A 13545-nucleotide genomic window follows, 5' to 3' on the forward strand; every position below is an offset into this window, starting at 1 on the left:
CGCAGCCGCCAGGGTCCCTGCGCCATCCCCTCCCTTGGCACACCGCCGCCGGAGCCGACCGCCAGAAGCCCGTGCGACGACGAGGAAGGTGGCGGCGAGGCTTTCCCCTTTTGCGTCTCGCCGTTGCACACGCGGGATGGCGGCGGCGGCCCCCGACTTAAGGGGGTAGTAGAGCGTCGTTCTTGGCCGGCCGTGACCTGATCCGGTTCACGGGATGGCGGCGCCGGCCCCCGACTTCAGGGACGGTGGTGGAGCGTCGTTCTTGGCCGGCCGTGGCCGGATCCGGTTCCTCACCGACCGAATCCGGCGGAGGCAGGCCTCGCGGCGGCGGATAATGCCGGTGGCGGGGGAGGTGCCCGGACGGAGGCCGGCGCCAAGTGGGTGGGTCCGCTCGGCCGCGGTCTACGGAAGTTTCAGGCGAGCGTTGCTCGGCTCCGCGGCGGCGGCGGCAGACGGCAGGAGACGACGGCGGACGGCGACGACCGGCGGCCGACCGGATCGGGAGGAGGCTTGTCCTGCGGCGGCAGCGAGGCGGCTGGGCGGAGGTCGGCGCTCCGCGGGTGGATCCGCCCGAACGTGGTCCGTGGCGGCTGCAGGCGAGCGTGGCTCGGCTCTGCGGCGGCGGCGGCGGATGGAGGGCAGAGATGGCGGGTGACCGGCTATGGCAGCTAGCGAAGTTTGGTGGTTGTCAGGGTGTCGTGATCCTCAGCGGAAGCCATGACCGGTCTTGACCGGTGCCAGGTCCTTATTGAAGGTGTTGCCTCAGGGATTTTTTCTAGGTAAAAATCGAAGAACCAAAGCAGGTTCGAGCGGTGGTGGCGTTTTTAGCGTTGCTTTCCTCTTGAGGTGCCGTTTTTGTGTCCTTAGATGGTGGTATCTGACAGCTTAGTGGGAGGATGGTGCACAGATTGTTTTAATGCACTTTATTGGATTGCCAAGGTGCATGATAGAGGTTGACTAAGTGCAATTTCTACGCGACAAGAGAACAATAGAAAACAGGTGGTCGTCCAGTAGGATGGTCCTAACTTCTAAAGTTTCTTAAAAAAATGGCAGATGTGAGGGATTAGTTACTGCACAAGGCTCTTTGCTAGATGAAAGCAAGAGCATGGAAGAAGTTTGAAGTTTAGTCTTTTTAGCTTTCTTTCTTAGCTTTCTTTCTTAATTATTTTTCTTTGATCCTTGTGTTGAGGTGTGGAGTCTAAGTACTCATGTATCTCCAGGTTAGATAGCCGGATTTATTTCTTTGTGGTTGTATACATTCACTGTAAATGTTAAGATCGGATAATTTCCTTAATTAAAAAAACAAAGTTATGATTGTAGCATTGTAGGTGTAAAAGGTTATTTCGAGTCCTTGTATTTGGTTTTAGTTTTGGAAACCCTGATTGTTATCGTTGTGTTATATATTTTCACTGGCAAAGAATGCATCTGTTTTTGAGGACCCTACTGTGGATGTACAAAATCTGACTGCGGCAATCAGCAAGGAAATCACTGCCTTGAAGGCTGCTGTCGCAGACCTTAAGACCCTCTTCAATTCACAAAACAAGGGTGGAAACATTTCTTGAGATGCAGCGAATCATTAAACAGCGATAGTGGACATCCTGAGAGAAGGCGTAATGAACACAGTGGAGGGGTACCCTGTTAAAGTTTAACATCTGTCACATTAAATGTTTGGATGTTAATTAGGAGTATTAAAAATAGGTTAATTATAAAACTAATTGCACAGATGGAGTTTAATTCTAATTCACGAGACGAATCTATTAAACCTAATTAGTCCAATAACTATTTGTTAATGATGGATTAATTAGGCTTAATAGATTCATCTCGCGAATTAGCACAGGGTTCTGCAATTTTTATAATTAGCTCATGTTTAGTCCTCTTAATTAGCATCCAAATATCCGATATGACACTGCTAAAGCTAAGCACCTAGTATCCAAACACCCCCAACGAAATCCTGACCGCGAGGAAAAAGGTCACATTTATGTCCAGTACTGCTTATTTCAGTCCATTCATTCATTTATGCAGTTGAGACGTAGTCGCACATGTACCATAATTTGCAGCTTGAGGGTACATCAAGACAGAAGAAATATTTTCTCTTCGTCAGCTTCAGCCGATGGATCAAATACTTCCATAAGGCAGGATCAACCATATGAGTCCATGCCTCCAGCACCATGGGCCATTAATTCCACTTCTAACTCTTTGCTTCAAAGGTACATACTGTAACAGTCCTTTTTTTTTGGCAGCCACGTCCAATTTTGTGACTCCTAACATTTTTTTCCCCTGCTACAAGGTACAATGTCTCTGTTTGCTTGGCCCAGATATGCTAGTGCTCCAAAATACATTTTAGTACACCAATAAAATTAAGTTTGTTGCTCGTCTGTTCGGATGTTCCTCATACATGATCGTATCCTCAACAATCATCTTGAAGTACTTCGCATTCAGTCCCATCACATACCTGGGGTTACATGACAACTTTGTGCAAGAGTTGACTGCAATTCTGTTGATTTGTTGGCCAGACAGAGAAATAGAGGTGATCTATCTTGGCCATCTGGGCAGCAGAAGCAGTTAGCTGTCCAGCAGGTCGGTTACATGCAGAGCAGAGCTGAGGCTATTCAAACATGGAATCGACCACCCATGAGCTGGCACAAATTTTCAGACAACTAGGATCTATGGTTTCTCAGCAAGGAGAGTTAGCAATCAGGTTATTAACTCAGCAACATTCTTTTGTCTAAATTTATGAGGAAAAAGTCTTTTTTATCCCTATCCATCATATGAACCATTTGTTAGTAACTTGGGAAACCCATTCAACAATATGGTACTTTCACTATTTGAAGTGGAAATTGTGCGTAAGATCCATGTATGATAGTCAGATTGTCACTTAAGCTTTTTAGTTACAAGTGGTTTTCTATCCCACTAATACTCTGATTGAACTCAAAATGTTTGTCAATCTTTTCACCACTTGTACAAGCAGTTGGTATATTCTCGTTTTTATTGCCACCATTAACTATATGTATATTCTTCTTTCTTTGATGAACTGTTGTGGTCGGTTCGATCCCTGCTGTAATAAGGCAAACCTCCTGCATCACCTTTAGAAGAAAAATAGAATTCTTGTTGTTCAAATCCAGATTCCACCTCCTCCTTAAGTACATTGCGGAGCTCTGACATAATTTCAAAACAAAAAAAAGCTAAGGGATGCACTATTTTTTTTTTCTTAGGCTAATCCCAATGGAGAGTTTCATTTTGATGTTTCCAAGAGAGCCACATAAGCAACATGAAAATGAAATTGTATTTGAAACTACCTCTACAATGCAAAATTTCATGGTGTAGTTTCATATGCACTACATGCAAGACACAAATTGTGTTGGTAACTGTGCATACCTGGTTTCATCTAGATGAAACCCCTCTTACCTCTCTCCTCATTAACTCACTGCCACATCATCAAAAATGCTAACATGGCACCCTAATTAATGTGCATGAAACTTCTATGAAACCTGCACTGGGATTAGTCTTAGGTTATGTAATTTTCGTGCTCTCCATGCCAGAATCGATGAGAACATGGATGCCACGTTGGTTAATGTAGAGGCTGCCCAAGGGCAACTCCTCAAGCATCTCAATAACATATCATCAAACGGGTGGATGATGAGCAAGATCTTCATTGTGCTCATTATTTTCCTCTTGATATTTGTACTCTTCGCGTGATACCAGTGCAGATCCCAATACATCTCGCAGGTGATGAAGTGCACATTTTTCTCTAGGTATGTTTTAGTTACTTTTAGAGTATGTATCAAGTACTTGCACATAGGCCATGACGGCCTAGCGCTGTAGAATAGAGCAAAACAAAATCTAAATACTTGGGACGAAATGGGCTATAAATATAGAAAAAAATATTTCCATTTGAACAGTCACAACTGCAAATTAAGGAAAGCATGTATGCAAAACTTCTTTTTTAAAAAACTTTTTTCACTCTACAACTTCATTTGCTCTCGAAAATATTCATTCACCAATAATATGTTTCATGATGCATGTAATTCCTCTTGATTGACATGGCAATATCAATTGTAGTGGCAATACGTTTAAAAAACAGAATGTGCAACTGATCTGTGTAAGTTCGTCTGCATTGTTGCATCATCCTAATGCTTCCATGTATTTGATTATGAATACCCTCTGCAGATTAAAATACCCATCGTTTTGCTTTGGCAATCTCCCCTATTCTTTTGACTTAATTTTATTTATGTATTTGAATTGTCATTTCAATTAGTCTGAAGATTGATGTACAACCGTCTATATGTATTTTAATTTTATATGTGTAGATTATCATGAGAATTATATTTGTGTTAAAGTACATAGAGCACTGGGATGATCCAAGAATTTAAGATTTGCACATGTTGGTTTCTCATATAATTCTATTCTTGTAACTACCACTGCACTGAACATGATTGCCACAACGTATTCAAGGAAAATGGTCGATGAACTAATATTTCCAATAGCAAATGAGGTTATGGAGCCTAAACAAGAAATACAGATTAAAAATCATGCACCCAAAGAAAGTATTTTTAGTTTGAAGATGTCAGTTGTCCAAATGCAAACATATTTTTTGGTACTTTTCTTTCAAGTGGTTACATTCCTGGTTGGTCTAGGAACCACAAAGAAGTTTGTCATTGTGTGAAATTTCCAGTTTTGAGTGAGGGTGAAATTTCCTGCTAACACGTCTAAATAAAATGAAATTTCCTGTTTAATTAACGATGGTAGAACTTGTGGCATGTGTGGATGGTGTGAAAGCAGCACCTGAGCGATGGGCCATATCGTGGTAGAATGAGATACTCCACTGATCAAACATCCTCTTGAAAGCTTCGCATATATGGATTTGTCCAACACAGGCTGCAGCTGGTATAATTTGTGAGTTTTGGATGGGAATATATCTCCGGATATGGTAATAGGGTTGCACATCCTCTTGCATTTTGTACGGTTAAGAATTCCCCGATGCAAACCGCCCCGGAATTCACGATTATTTAGTGGCATCTGATTTAGGTCCCGTTGGGATACTCCCTGCTAGAGTTTAGCACCTGTCACATCAGAGGTTTGATGCTAATTAAGAGTATTAAATATAGGCTAATTACAAAACTAATTGCACAGATGAAGTCTAATTCATGAGACGAATCTATTAAACCTAATTAGTCCATGATTTGACAATATGGTGCTACATGCTAATGATGGATTAATTAGACTTAATAGATTCATCTCATGAATTAGCACATGATTCTGCAATTAGTTTTATAATTAGCTCATGTTTAGTCTCCTAATTAGCATCCGAACATCCGATTTGATACTGCTAAAATTTAACATCTAATATCAGTCTACGCACACTCACCGTTTTTTAGGCTCTCAATCAGTGGTGCAGGTCTCATGGTCGGCGAATGTTTCTTGCACGGCGGTTGCACCCCCATTCCTTCGTTTACGGTTTACCAGACATGTGGATAAGGATAATTCTGTGGATCTCGACCTGAGATGTCGCTTGCCTCCCATTCGTGGTGGGTGTCTGAATGGAATCTAGCGTCCTCACCTACTATTTATTACTGTTATAGAAACACGGCGCTTTTCTTCTTTTGTATAAACTCTATTTGCTTTTGTTAGTGCCTAAGTTTAAAAGGTTGACACGATGTTGATGAATTAGTGGTATGCTGGAATGTTCAACTTTTTTTATACAACAGGTAATCCCTGTTGGATAAGGGAGGATTTTTATCCCTGCTCGACCAGCCGATGCGATAAAAATCAAGTTTGGCGAGCGAAACAGCGCTAGTACTAAAATCCCTTTCCTTTCCTTTTCTTTTCTTTTGATTGAGGGGTGCTTAAAAAGCTTTTTGTGTGGATTCCAAAAAAAAAAAAGCTTTTTGTGCGCGCGCGCGCGTCTCCTGGTCCGTGCCCTCTGTTTCGAACACGTGTCCACTGCAAGATCCTGTCTAGATCCGGGCCCAGGCCCAAGCAGACAGGAAGGACACACAGGCGGCAGACTAGGCCGCCGCACACGGCACCGCCCGCCGCGCCCACGGGTGGAGACTGGAGACGCGACGACACCCAAGCCCGTCGTCCTCTGAGCTCGCTCCTCCGTCCGATTCAACCACGGCCGCAGGCCCCTCTCGCCCCCTCTCCTCTCTCTCTCTCTCTGTTTTTTTTTTAGAGGACCCCTCTCTTCTCAGTTCTCCCTCTCGTGCTCGCGGATAATTTCGCCCGCCTCGCCTCGTCTCGCCTCTCCTCTTCTCCACTGAACCGAGCCGAGTTCCGCAAATCCGATCCATCTCCATCCAGCAAAACCCTAACCCGCCGTCGCCTCCCTCTCCACTCCCCTCTCCCCCTCCCGCCCTCTCCCTCCCCGCGCGCGCCGTCGCCGCAGATCGGGGGGCTCCGGAGATCGGATTTTCCTTCTTTTTTTTTTCCTTTTGTTCGGCTGCTGCGGTGCGCGACGACGATGGCGGGCGGAGGGAGCAGGCGCGGCGGCGCGGCGGAGGAGCCGAGGATCGGCAGCGGCAACGTCTTTGCGGCGCTCGAGACGCTCAAGAAGAAGAAGAAGAAGCCGGCGGCGGCGGGCAAGGGGGCCAAGCCCGCCGCGGCCAGGGGGGAGGAGGAGGAGCCGCCCAGGCCGGAGCTCTTCTGGGCGCCCGCGCCCCTCACTGCCAAGTCCTGGGCCGACGTCGAGGACGACGACGACGACGACTACTTCGCCACCACCGCGCCGCCGCCCAGGCCCGTCTGGGGGGCCGACCGCCGCGGCGACGCCAAGGACCAGCGCCACGACGCACCCGCCCTGGAAGAGGTACGTCCCACCTTCTCGTATCTGCTCGCCTGCGTCCCTCGCTGTAGATTGTAATGCCTGTGCCGTATGAATGAATAGCTCAATCGTGATTCCTCTTGCCAGAATTTCCTGTCTCTGTTTGTTTTTCCTACAAGTTCGTGATTGCTATGCTGTCTCTTGAAGGCCCTGCATGATGTTCCACGCCAATCTCGTATGATGTTTGGCGTGCCAATTCTAGTATCCTGTTTGGAGCACCAATTCTAGTATGATGTTTGGCGCCAATTTTAGTATGATGTCCTGCTGGTGGTGGTATCATGGGAAAAGGTTCATCTAGTGCATCATTGGATCTTGTACTGAATTGGATGTTTGCACGATAATATTGTTAGTTGTCTTTATCTGTTACTGAAACGCTTTGCTTGCGTGGCACCTTTGTACCCTGTGCTTGAGTTGACAGTTTACATGATAGGCAAGTAACGGACTCTGGTTTTAGGTTCCTATAATGTGCCATGATTTTCAGTAGCTTACAGCTTATTCCTTGATTGTAAGCGTGGATGGTATATGCGCTGGCTTGTTATTGATGAATTCTTGCCGTTACAATTTACAAGCCGTAGCATGGTAGCGTAAGCTGGTAGTGAACCCTACATGAAGTAGAACAATTAGTAGTGCAAAAAATTATCTCTTGAAAATCAGATAGGGAACCAGTAATGGCTAGTGGACTCCAGGGGAACAAAAGAAACATCAGTGTCCTTGGGCAGTCAAGTTGTTGCAGATAGATACTGCTGGCACTAGTGGCACATGCCTATTATTTATATCTACCTGAAAAATGTCTTTACAGGGATAAGCACTTTTGGTTCAGCATATGACCTTATTAATTCTTTGATTCTACCCCTTTTTTTCCATATTTGGCGTGCCTTTTGTAGTTCAGTTTTTTTTAGTGAACCTTTTGTAGTTCAGTTACCCCAGAAATCTTACTAGAATCCCACTTGCCATTAATCAAAAGAAAGCAGGGCTGGGGAAAGAACTTTGCACATTTATAAGATAGTGTCTCACCTACATTTCTGTCTCGTTTGTGCACATTGCTGACTTACTGTGGATTGCATCTTGCATCCGCATCTGAGTTTAAACTATGTTGACCTATATACAAGAGTGGATCGGAAGTTCGGTGTAAGGTGTTATGTGGATGTTACTATGCTACTATATGGGTTTAATTGTTTAAAGCATCATAGGAAGGCACTGTATTGGGTTGTTCGTTGTTGAAAACCTGAAGTGGGCAGCATATTATTGTGGATTTGTGAAATACTCTTTGCCTCTTAAGTCCTACATCAGCTGAGCCTATTTTATTTACCTTTCCATATGTTTTTCCTGTTAGTCTTATATGCTGTCATTTCATTCTAAGTATAGCATGCAATATTCTTACTGAATGTACCATCCTGATAGCACTCTAAATGTCTCCCACAATGCAGGAGGTTGAGAGTGAAGATGATGGCCTTGATGATGAGGTCGAGGATGATGCTGATGAGGAACATGAGCATGAAGCAGAAAATGCCGTCCCTGCTGAACCAACCGTGAACAATGCTCCAGCTCCACCTGCACCATCCAAAGATACTGAAAGACAACTTTCCAAGAAGGAATTGAAGAAAAAAGAGCTTGCAGAGCTTGATGCTGTTTTGGCTGAGCTGGGACTTGGCACATCAACCAATTCCACTCAAGATGAATCAAATGGTAAGTCACGTCCAGTCTCTTTCTCTGCTAAATTATCATCATCCTTCAGGATGAATTCCATGAAAACTGAGCACAAACTCAATCTGGGTGTGTTGATGTCTTGATGGTTTGCCATATTTGCTAAATATTTACCACTTCTTTTGTGGGGTGAAGTTGGTGATGCCAAATCTTCTGTTGCAGGTAAGAAAGGTGCAGATCAAGTCACCAATGGAGAGAAAAAGGAAGATGCACCTGCTCCTCCAGAGAGTAAGAGCTCAAAGAAGAAGAAATCTAAGAAAGACAAGTCTTCAAAGGAGTCAAAGGAAGCACAGGATCAGGCCAATGGGTCGGAAGAAGCAGCTGGTGCAGAACCTGATGAAGATACAGCTTCAGTGGACGTCAAGGAGCGCATAAAGAAGGTAGCTTCCATGAAGAAAAAGAAGTCAAGCAAGGAGATGGATGCAGCGGCTAAAATCGCCGCGTCCGAAGCCGCAGCAAGGAGCGCCAGGTTTGCCGCAGCAAAGAAGAAAGAAAAGAGCCATTACAACCAGCAGCCTCTGCGGTGAACTGCCCTGATTTTGGATCTCTAGAAAACTTTTGAGCTCTGATATCCCCTTGTTCGTTTTCGACTCCGCAATAAGTTTTGAGATGCCGTGTTTATGGCTTAGTGAGGTGTCATCTGATGCTCGCTTTGTGAATTATATTAGGTATAGGGGGCCTAATTGTCGCTGGATTCTGGATGATGGTGTAAATGGGCTCAGAAATGTTCGTCATAGGAACCTTGCTGACTATATGGAAAATATGGGATATTGGATACCTATCTGGTTTAGATGTCTGTAAACTGTTCATAGCTCGTGCGTCGATTTAGGCCTCGTTCGGTTCTCGCAACTGCTTGGAACGAGATCTATTTCGCAATGATTGATTTGATCCGATTTAAAATCCGGCCTAATATAAAATAACCGTTCCAATCCGTTAAAATCCGACCTAATATAAAATAACCGTTCGATTCGGATTGGAATAGAGCTGGTCTTGATTGTACTTCAGCTTATTTTGGTTATTTCGGCCTCTTAGCGATCCAGAATCAATCCCCATGTGACCACCGGAACGGCCTAACACAAATAACCGTTCGATTCGGATTGGAATAGAGCTGATCTTGATTGTACTCTAGCTTGTTTTGGTTATTCCAGCCTCTTAGCGATCCGGAATCAATACCCATGTAGCCACCAGAACGAAACCATGATCGAGTGAAACGACCGGATCCACTCATCCTCTCCAGGACCGAACAAGCCTTACCTGGCACGGTGTTTACAATTCTGGGCTGGCATATGCCAAGGTGCGCTAGCATTGGGCCGCTTTGAATTTGGCCCTGGTAAAAGCTGCCTAGACCAATCAATTTTGGGCCTCGGCGGCCTCGGCCGGATACGCTGCCTTCTTCTGTCTGTGTGTGTGTGTGGGAGAGCCGGGACCGCAACCAAACAGCCCACTTAAATGCAGACGGGAATATATGTACACACATGGAAGATATGGGCTTGCAAAGCTTGGGCTAGACTGGGCTACACCTCCACCAAGTGGGCTGGTTTAAGGTTCAAACGTCAAATATCTTTTTTTCCGAAAAAAGTCAAATGTTTAAAAAACGAACTAATTAGTTTGTTCAAACGTCGTATATATTAGCTCAAATGCAACCTCAGTTGCAATTACCATTGGCTGTTTACGTGGAGCTCCAAAAGTTGATCGCAAAACCTAGCACGGAGGATACATTTTCGAAATATTATATAAAATTTACAAGTATATTAATCAAAGGCCCGCATACTGCTCATGGTTTGTCATTTGGTTCATCTTCTAGCTTCTGTTCTTGAGATAATTTAAAATTCACATACACTTCTTACATGAAGTATACTCCCTCCTCCTATTTATAAGGCGCACACGCATATCAAGACTTAAAATTTACAATGTTTGATCAATAATTTAGCAAACAATTTTTTATTTTTAAAATATAAATTTGACATGATTGCATTTGTACTCAAATGTACTCTCTAATAATGATTATAAGTTTATAACCATAAACAATATAATGTAAGATAAATGAATGATCAAAGTCTAATTTGGTAGGTCATGCCATGCCATACAATACAACACCTTATAAACATGAACCGAGGGAGTATTTCACATTTAGTTCAACCCTGATATTACATTTTCTCACAGCTCAAACTTCACATCTCACACAAATATAGAGCAAACCAACTAACGGCAATCAGTGTGCTACAAACAAGCAAGGAGAAACTAACAAAGCATCATACAAAAATTAACTAACTTTAACCGCATCGAAATCCATGGCTGGTACGTATTCTTTATGTAGCTAGCTCGATCAGTGGTCGAGCAGGATGGTCTCCAGAACCCTGACGAACTCCTTGGGCGCGGTGAGCTGTGGGAAGTGGCCGGAGGACTCGATGACCACCGTGTCCGCCCCGCCGCCGCCGCCGCACCCGGCCATCGCGCGCTGCATGTAACGCGCGACGGCCAGCGGCGCGACGGCGTCGCGGGCGCAGTGCACGATGGTGCAGCGCGCCGCGACGCCCGGGAGCACGCCGCGGGCGTCGCTGGTGAGCACGGCGCGCAGGACGCGGAGCGCGGCGTCCGGGCGCATCGCCCCGAGCTGCTTGGCGAACCTGGCGGCGGCGGACGGGTGGCCCGGCCCGACGACGGCCTCGGCGAAGCGCGGCGCCCACGCCGCGAAGTCCGCGCCGGCGGCCGCGAGCATCGCGTCCACGTCCCCGGGCTCGAAGCCGCCCTCGTAGCCGTCCTCGTTGATATACCTGTATAAAATACAGTGCAACGCTGCAGTCTGCAAGTATTCTATGGATAACCGGATGTTTGGTTTGTTGACATGCTCAAAGTTTGCCCATTTCGAAATGCTTATGGTTATGGGTTCAAAAATCCTAAATGAAACTTGTATTTTGGATTTGAGGGGTTAGTTCACTGCACTTAATTTTATTTTCTTGCTTTTTTATTACATGGTATATGTGCACGAGCTAGCTACTGATACGTGCATGATACACTTGGAAGAAAATGAAGTTTCATGCGAGAGTGTATGGTCGAGACCTCGGCGACGCTCCGACGAGCACGAGGTGGCTGAACAGGTCCGGCCGCGCGACCGACGCAATGCAGCCGATCATGCCGGCCATGGAGTGCCCCACGAACGCCGCCCGCCGCACCCCCAGCTCGTCCATCAGCGCCACCAGCTCGTCGGCCAGGCCGTAGTACGAGCAGCAGTACCCCTCGCCACCGTCGTCCTTGGCGGCGGCGGCGGAGAAGCTCCAGTCGAAGACGACGACCCGGAACCTCTCCGCCAGCGCCGGGACGACGTCCTCCCAGATGAACCGGGTGCCGCCGTACCCGTGCGCCAGCACCACCGTCGTCTCCGCGTCCTCGTTGCCGAACACCCTCGCGTTCATCTTCTTCCCAATGCCAAGATATGAGATCGAGCCTAGCTACCTACAGCTCACTACAGCTACACAGGTTGCTGCTTCTTCGCCTATGGCGATCGATGAGAAGGCACGGTGACGAGCCACTTTCCATCTCAATTTATAGCGAGAATTCATCAGCTATCGCCGGGCTTAGATAGGATCGAGCGGAGAGATCGACAGCGAGAGGAGGATAGATGAGGAGATGAGGTGGACAGCTGCATGAGCCAGCGGGGTGGCAACAACAAAGGGTGTCACAATAGAAGCTACCCTGCATGTCCCAGCAGCAACTGCTGATCGATGCTGCCACGTCGTGTCCGCATCGACAATGACGACCGGGCGAAAAAGGTGTTGCTTGGCGCCTTGCGCGCGTGACTGCGACCCGGCAGAGATTCCCATCAGCTCCAGGGCTAGGGCTTCGGATGGTCCGCTTTTGTCGTAGGTGAACTGTGTTTAGTTTACGGGAGCATCATGCTGCTAATTGGCCCTAGTTTGGGCACAAAGTAGTGGCCTTAAAATAGCACACGAACTTACGCAGTCCCAGACGTAGAAATTACTACTGCTCCTCCCGTCCAAAATTACTGTTCATTTTAGCTTTTTTAATACATAATTTTTGACATGACGAAGGATGGAGTACTCTATATGGTTGAACCGATCATCAATAGTTTATGGTCCTTAGATGATCTAACACGTAAAATACAATTGTTATAACTATAACGAAAAAGGAATATTACACCTTGGTCAGCAGTTTTTTTTTTGGAAATTTCTAGTTTTAAGTGACGAGATGAATATGACCCAATGTATAAGTTAAAGAGCTGCGATGATGAAAATGAAATTCTGTGGTTTCACTCATCGTGGTAAAATAGAAAAAAAATGGCATCAATCATTTCAGTGTCAAGAGCCAAATATATAAAAACAGCTACGAAGATGATTGGCAGCTTATTCCTTGGCTAAAAACAACATCATCAGTGTCCTTCATATTTTTATGTTAGGAGCATCTCTGATTAATTGGGCGGCCAAAATCTGAGTGCAAAGTCTTCGAAACGATGCTATTGTCGCATCCAATGATATGATATCTCCGTCTGCTACTTGTCTGGAAACAATGGAATTCCATAATCAGATGTCGTTGTCTTGCCGTTATTTACTCAAACATAAGGTTCTATGTTGATTTAATTAGTTTGCACAACTATTGGATCATCACCTGATCAAAAGACTGTTTCAACATGCGATATGCTGGCTAGTTAAATCAGAAAAATTAGGCCGGACAATATGAACTTGATGGTTGCCAGATCTTAGTGCGAACGGTATCAGAAATGGCCAGCCTTGCATGGCCAAATGGAATGTTCATTGTCAATGCTTCGATCAAAACTAACTAAAAATCAGCTAGTTCATGGGAAGTTTATTAAATTATAATCCATTTAGCCGCGGTAACTTTTGAGGAAAGCAGATGTTCTGACATCGTTTCAGTTCAAGATTCATGTAGACATGCACAGACAGTCAAACAGAATGGCAGGTTATAATGCTCTGATTGCCATCACTGAAGTGAGCGGCCGCGAGCAACCCGAGCTTAGAGGAGGACGACGATGCAGGAACAAGCGG

The 13545-nt window shown here is 45.6% G+C and overlaps 2 protein-coding genes and 1 pseudogene across 2 annotated transcripts; 2 read left to right on the forward strand and 1 right to left on the reverse strand.

Moving 5' to 3' along the window:
• The first annotated feature begins 214 nt into the window (after positions 1-214).
• LOC101753785 lies at positions 215-3696 on the forward strand (annotated as a pseudogene).
• Positions 3697-6156: 2460 nt separating this feature from the next.
• LOC101766455 (GPALPP motifs-containing protein 1) lies at positions 6157-9331 on the forward strand. Its single transcript, XM_004960788.3, has 3 exons — positions 6157-6805; positions 8248-8506; positions 8687-9331. The coding sequence occupies exons 1-3, from the start codon at positions 6461-6463 to the stop codon at positions 9049-9051; spliced, it is 969 nt and encodes a 322-aa protein (XP_004960845.1). The 5' UTR covers positions 6157-6460; the 3' UTR covers positions 9052-9331.
• A 1519-nt stretch (positions 9332-10850) lies between these two features.
• Positions 10851-11937, reverse strand: LOC101754180 (strigolactone esterase D14). The gene is made up of 2 exons (XM_004963457.1): positions 11585-11937; positions 10851-11298 (listed from the first exon to the last, which is right to left on the reverse strand). Exons 1-2 carry the CDS (start codon positions 11935-11937, stop codon positions 10851-10853), a joined length of 801 nt encoding a protein of 266 aa, XP_004963514.1.
• Between the last annotated feature and the right edge of the window lie 1608 nt (positions 11938-13545).

The sequence above is a fragment of the Setaria italica genome, chromosome III (assembly GCF_000263155.2).
Source record: "Setaria italica strain Yugu1 chromosome III, Setaria_italica_v2.0, whole genome shotgun sequence".
NCBI lineage: Eukaryota > Viridiplantae > Streptophyta > Magnoliopsida > Poales > Poaceae > Setaria > Setaria italica.

What these genes read in the sequence shown, in the direction of transcription:
- LOC101754180 (XM_004963457.1), bottom strand. Translation starts at nt 11,937, where the DNA reads ATGAACGCGAGGGTGTTCGGCAACGAGGACGCGGAGACGACGGTGGTG. An exon ending in CTCGTCGGAGCGTCGCCGAG is followed by an intron (nt 11,299 to 11,584) that starts GTCTCGACCATA and finishes TATTTTATACAG; the next exon opens with GTATATCAACGAGGACGGCT.
- LOC101766455 (XM_004960788.3), top strand. Translation starts at nt 6,461, where the DNA reads ATGGCGGGCGGAGGGAGCAGGCGCGGCGGCGCGGCGGAGGAGCCGAGG. An exon ending in ACGCACCCGCCCTGGAAGAG is followed by an intron (nt 6,806 to 8,247) that starts GTACGTCCCACC and finishes CCCACAATGCAG; the next exon opens with GAGGTTGAGAGTGAAGATGA. An exon ending in CACTCAAGATGAATCAAATG is followed by an intron (nt 8,507 to 8,686) that starts GTAAGTCACGTC and finishes CTTCTGTTGCAG; the next exon opens with GTAAGAAAGGTGCAGATCAA.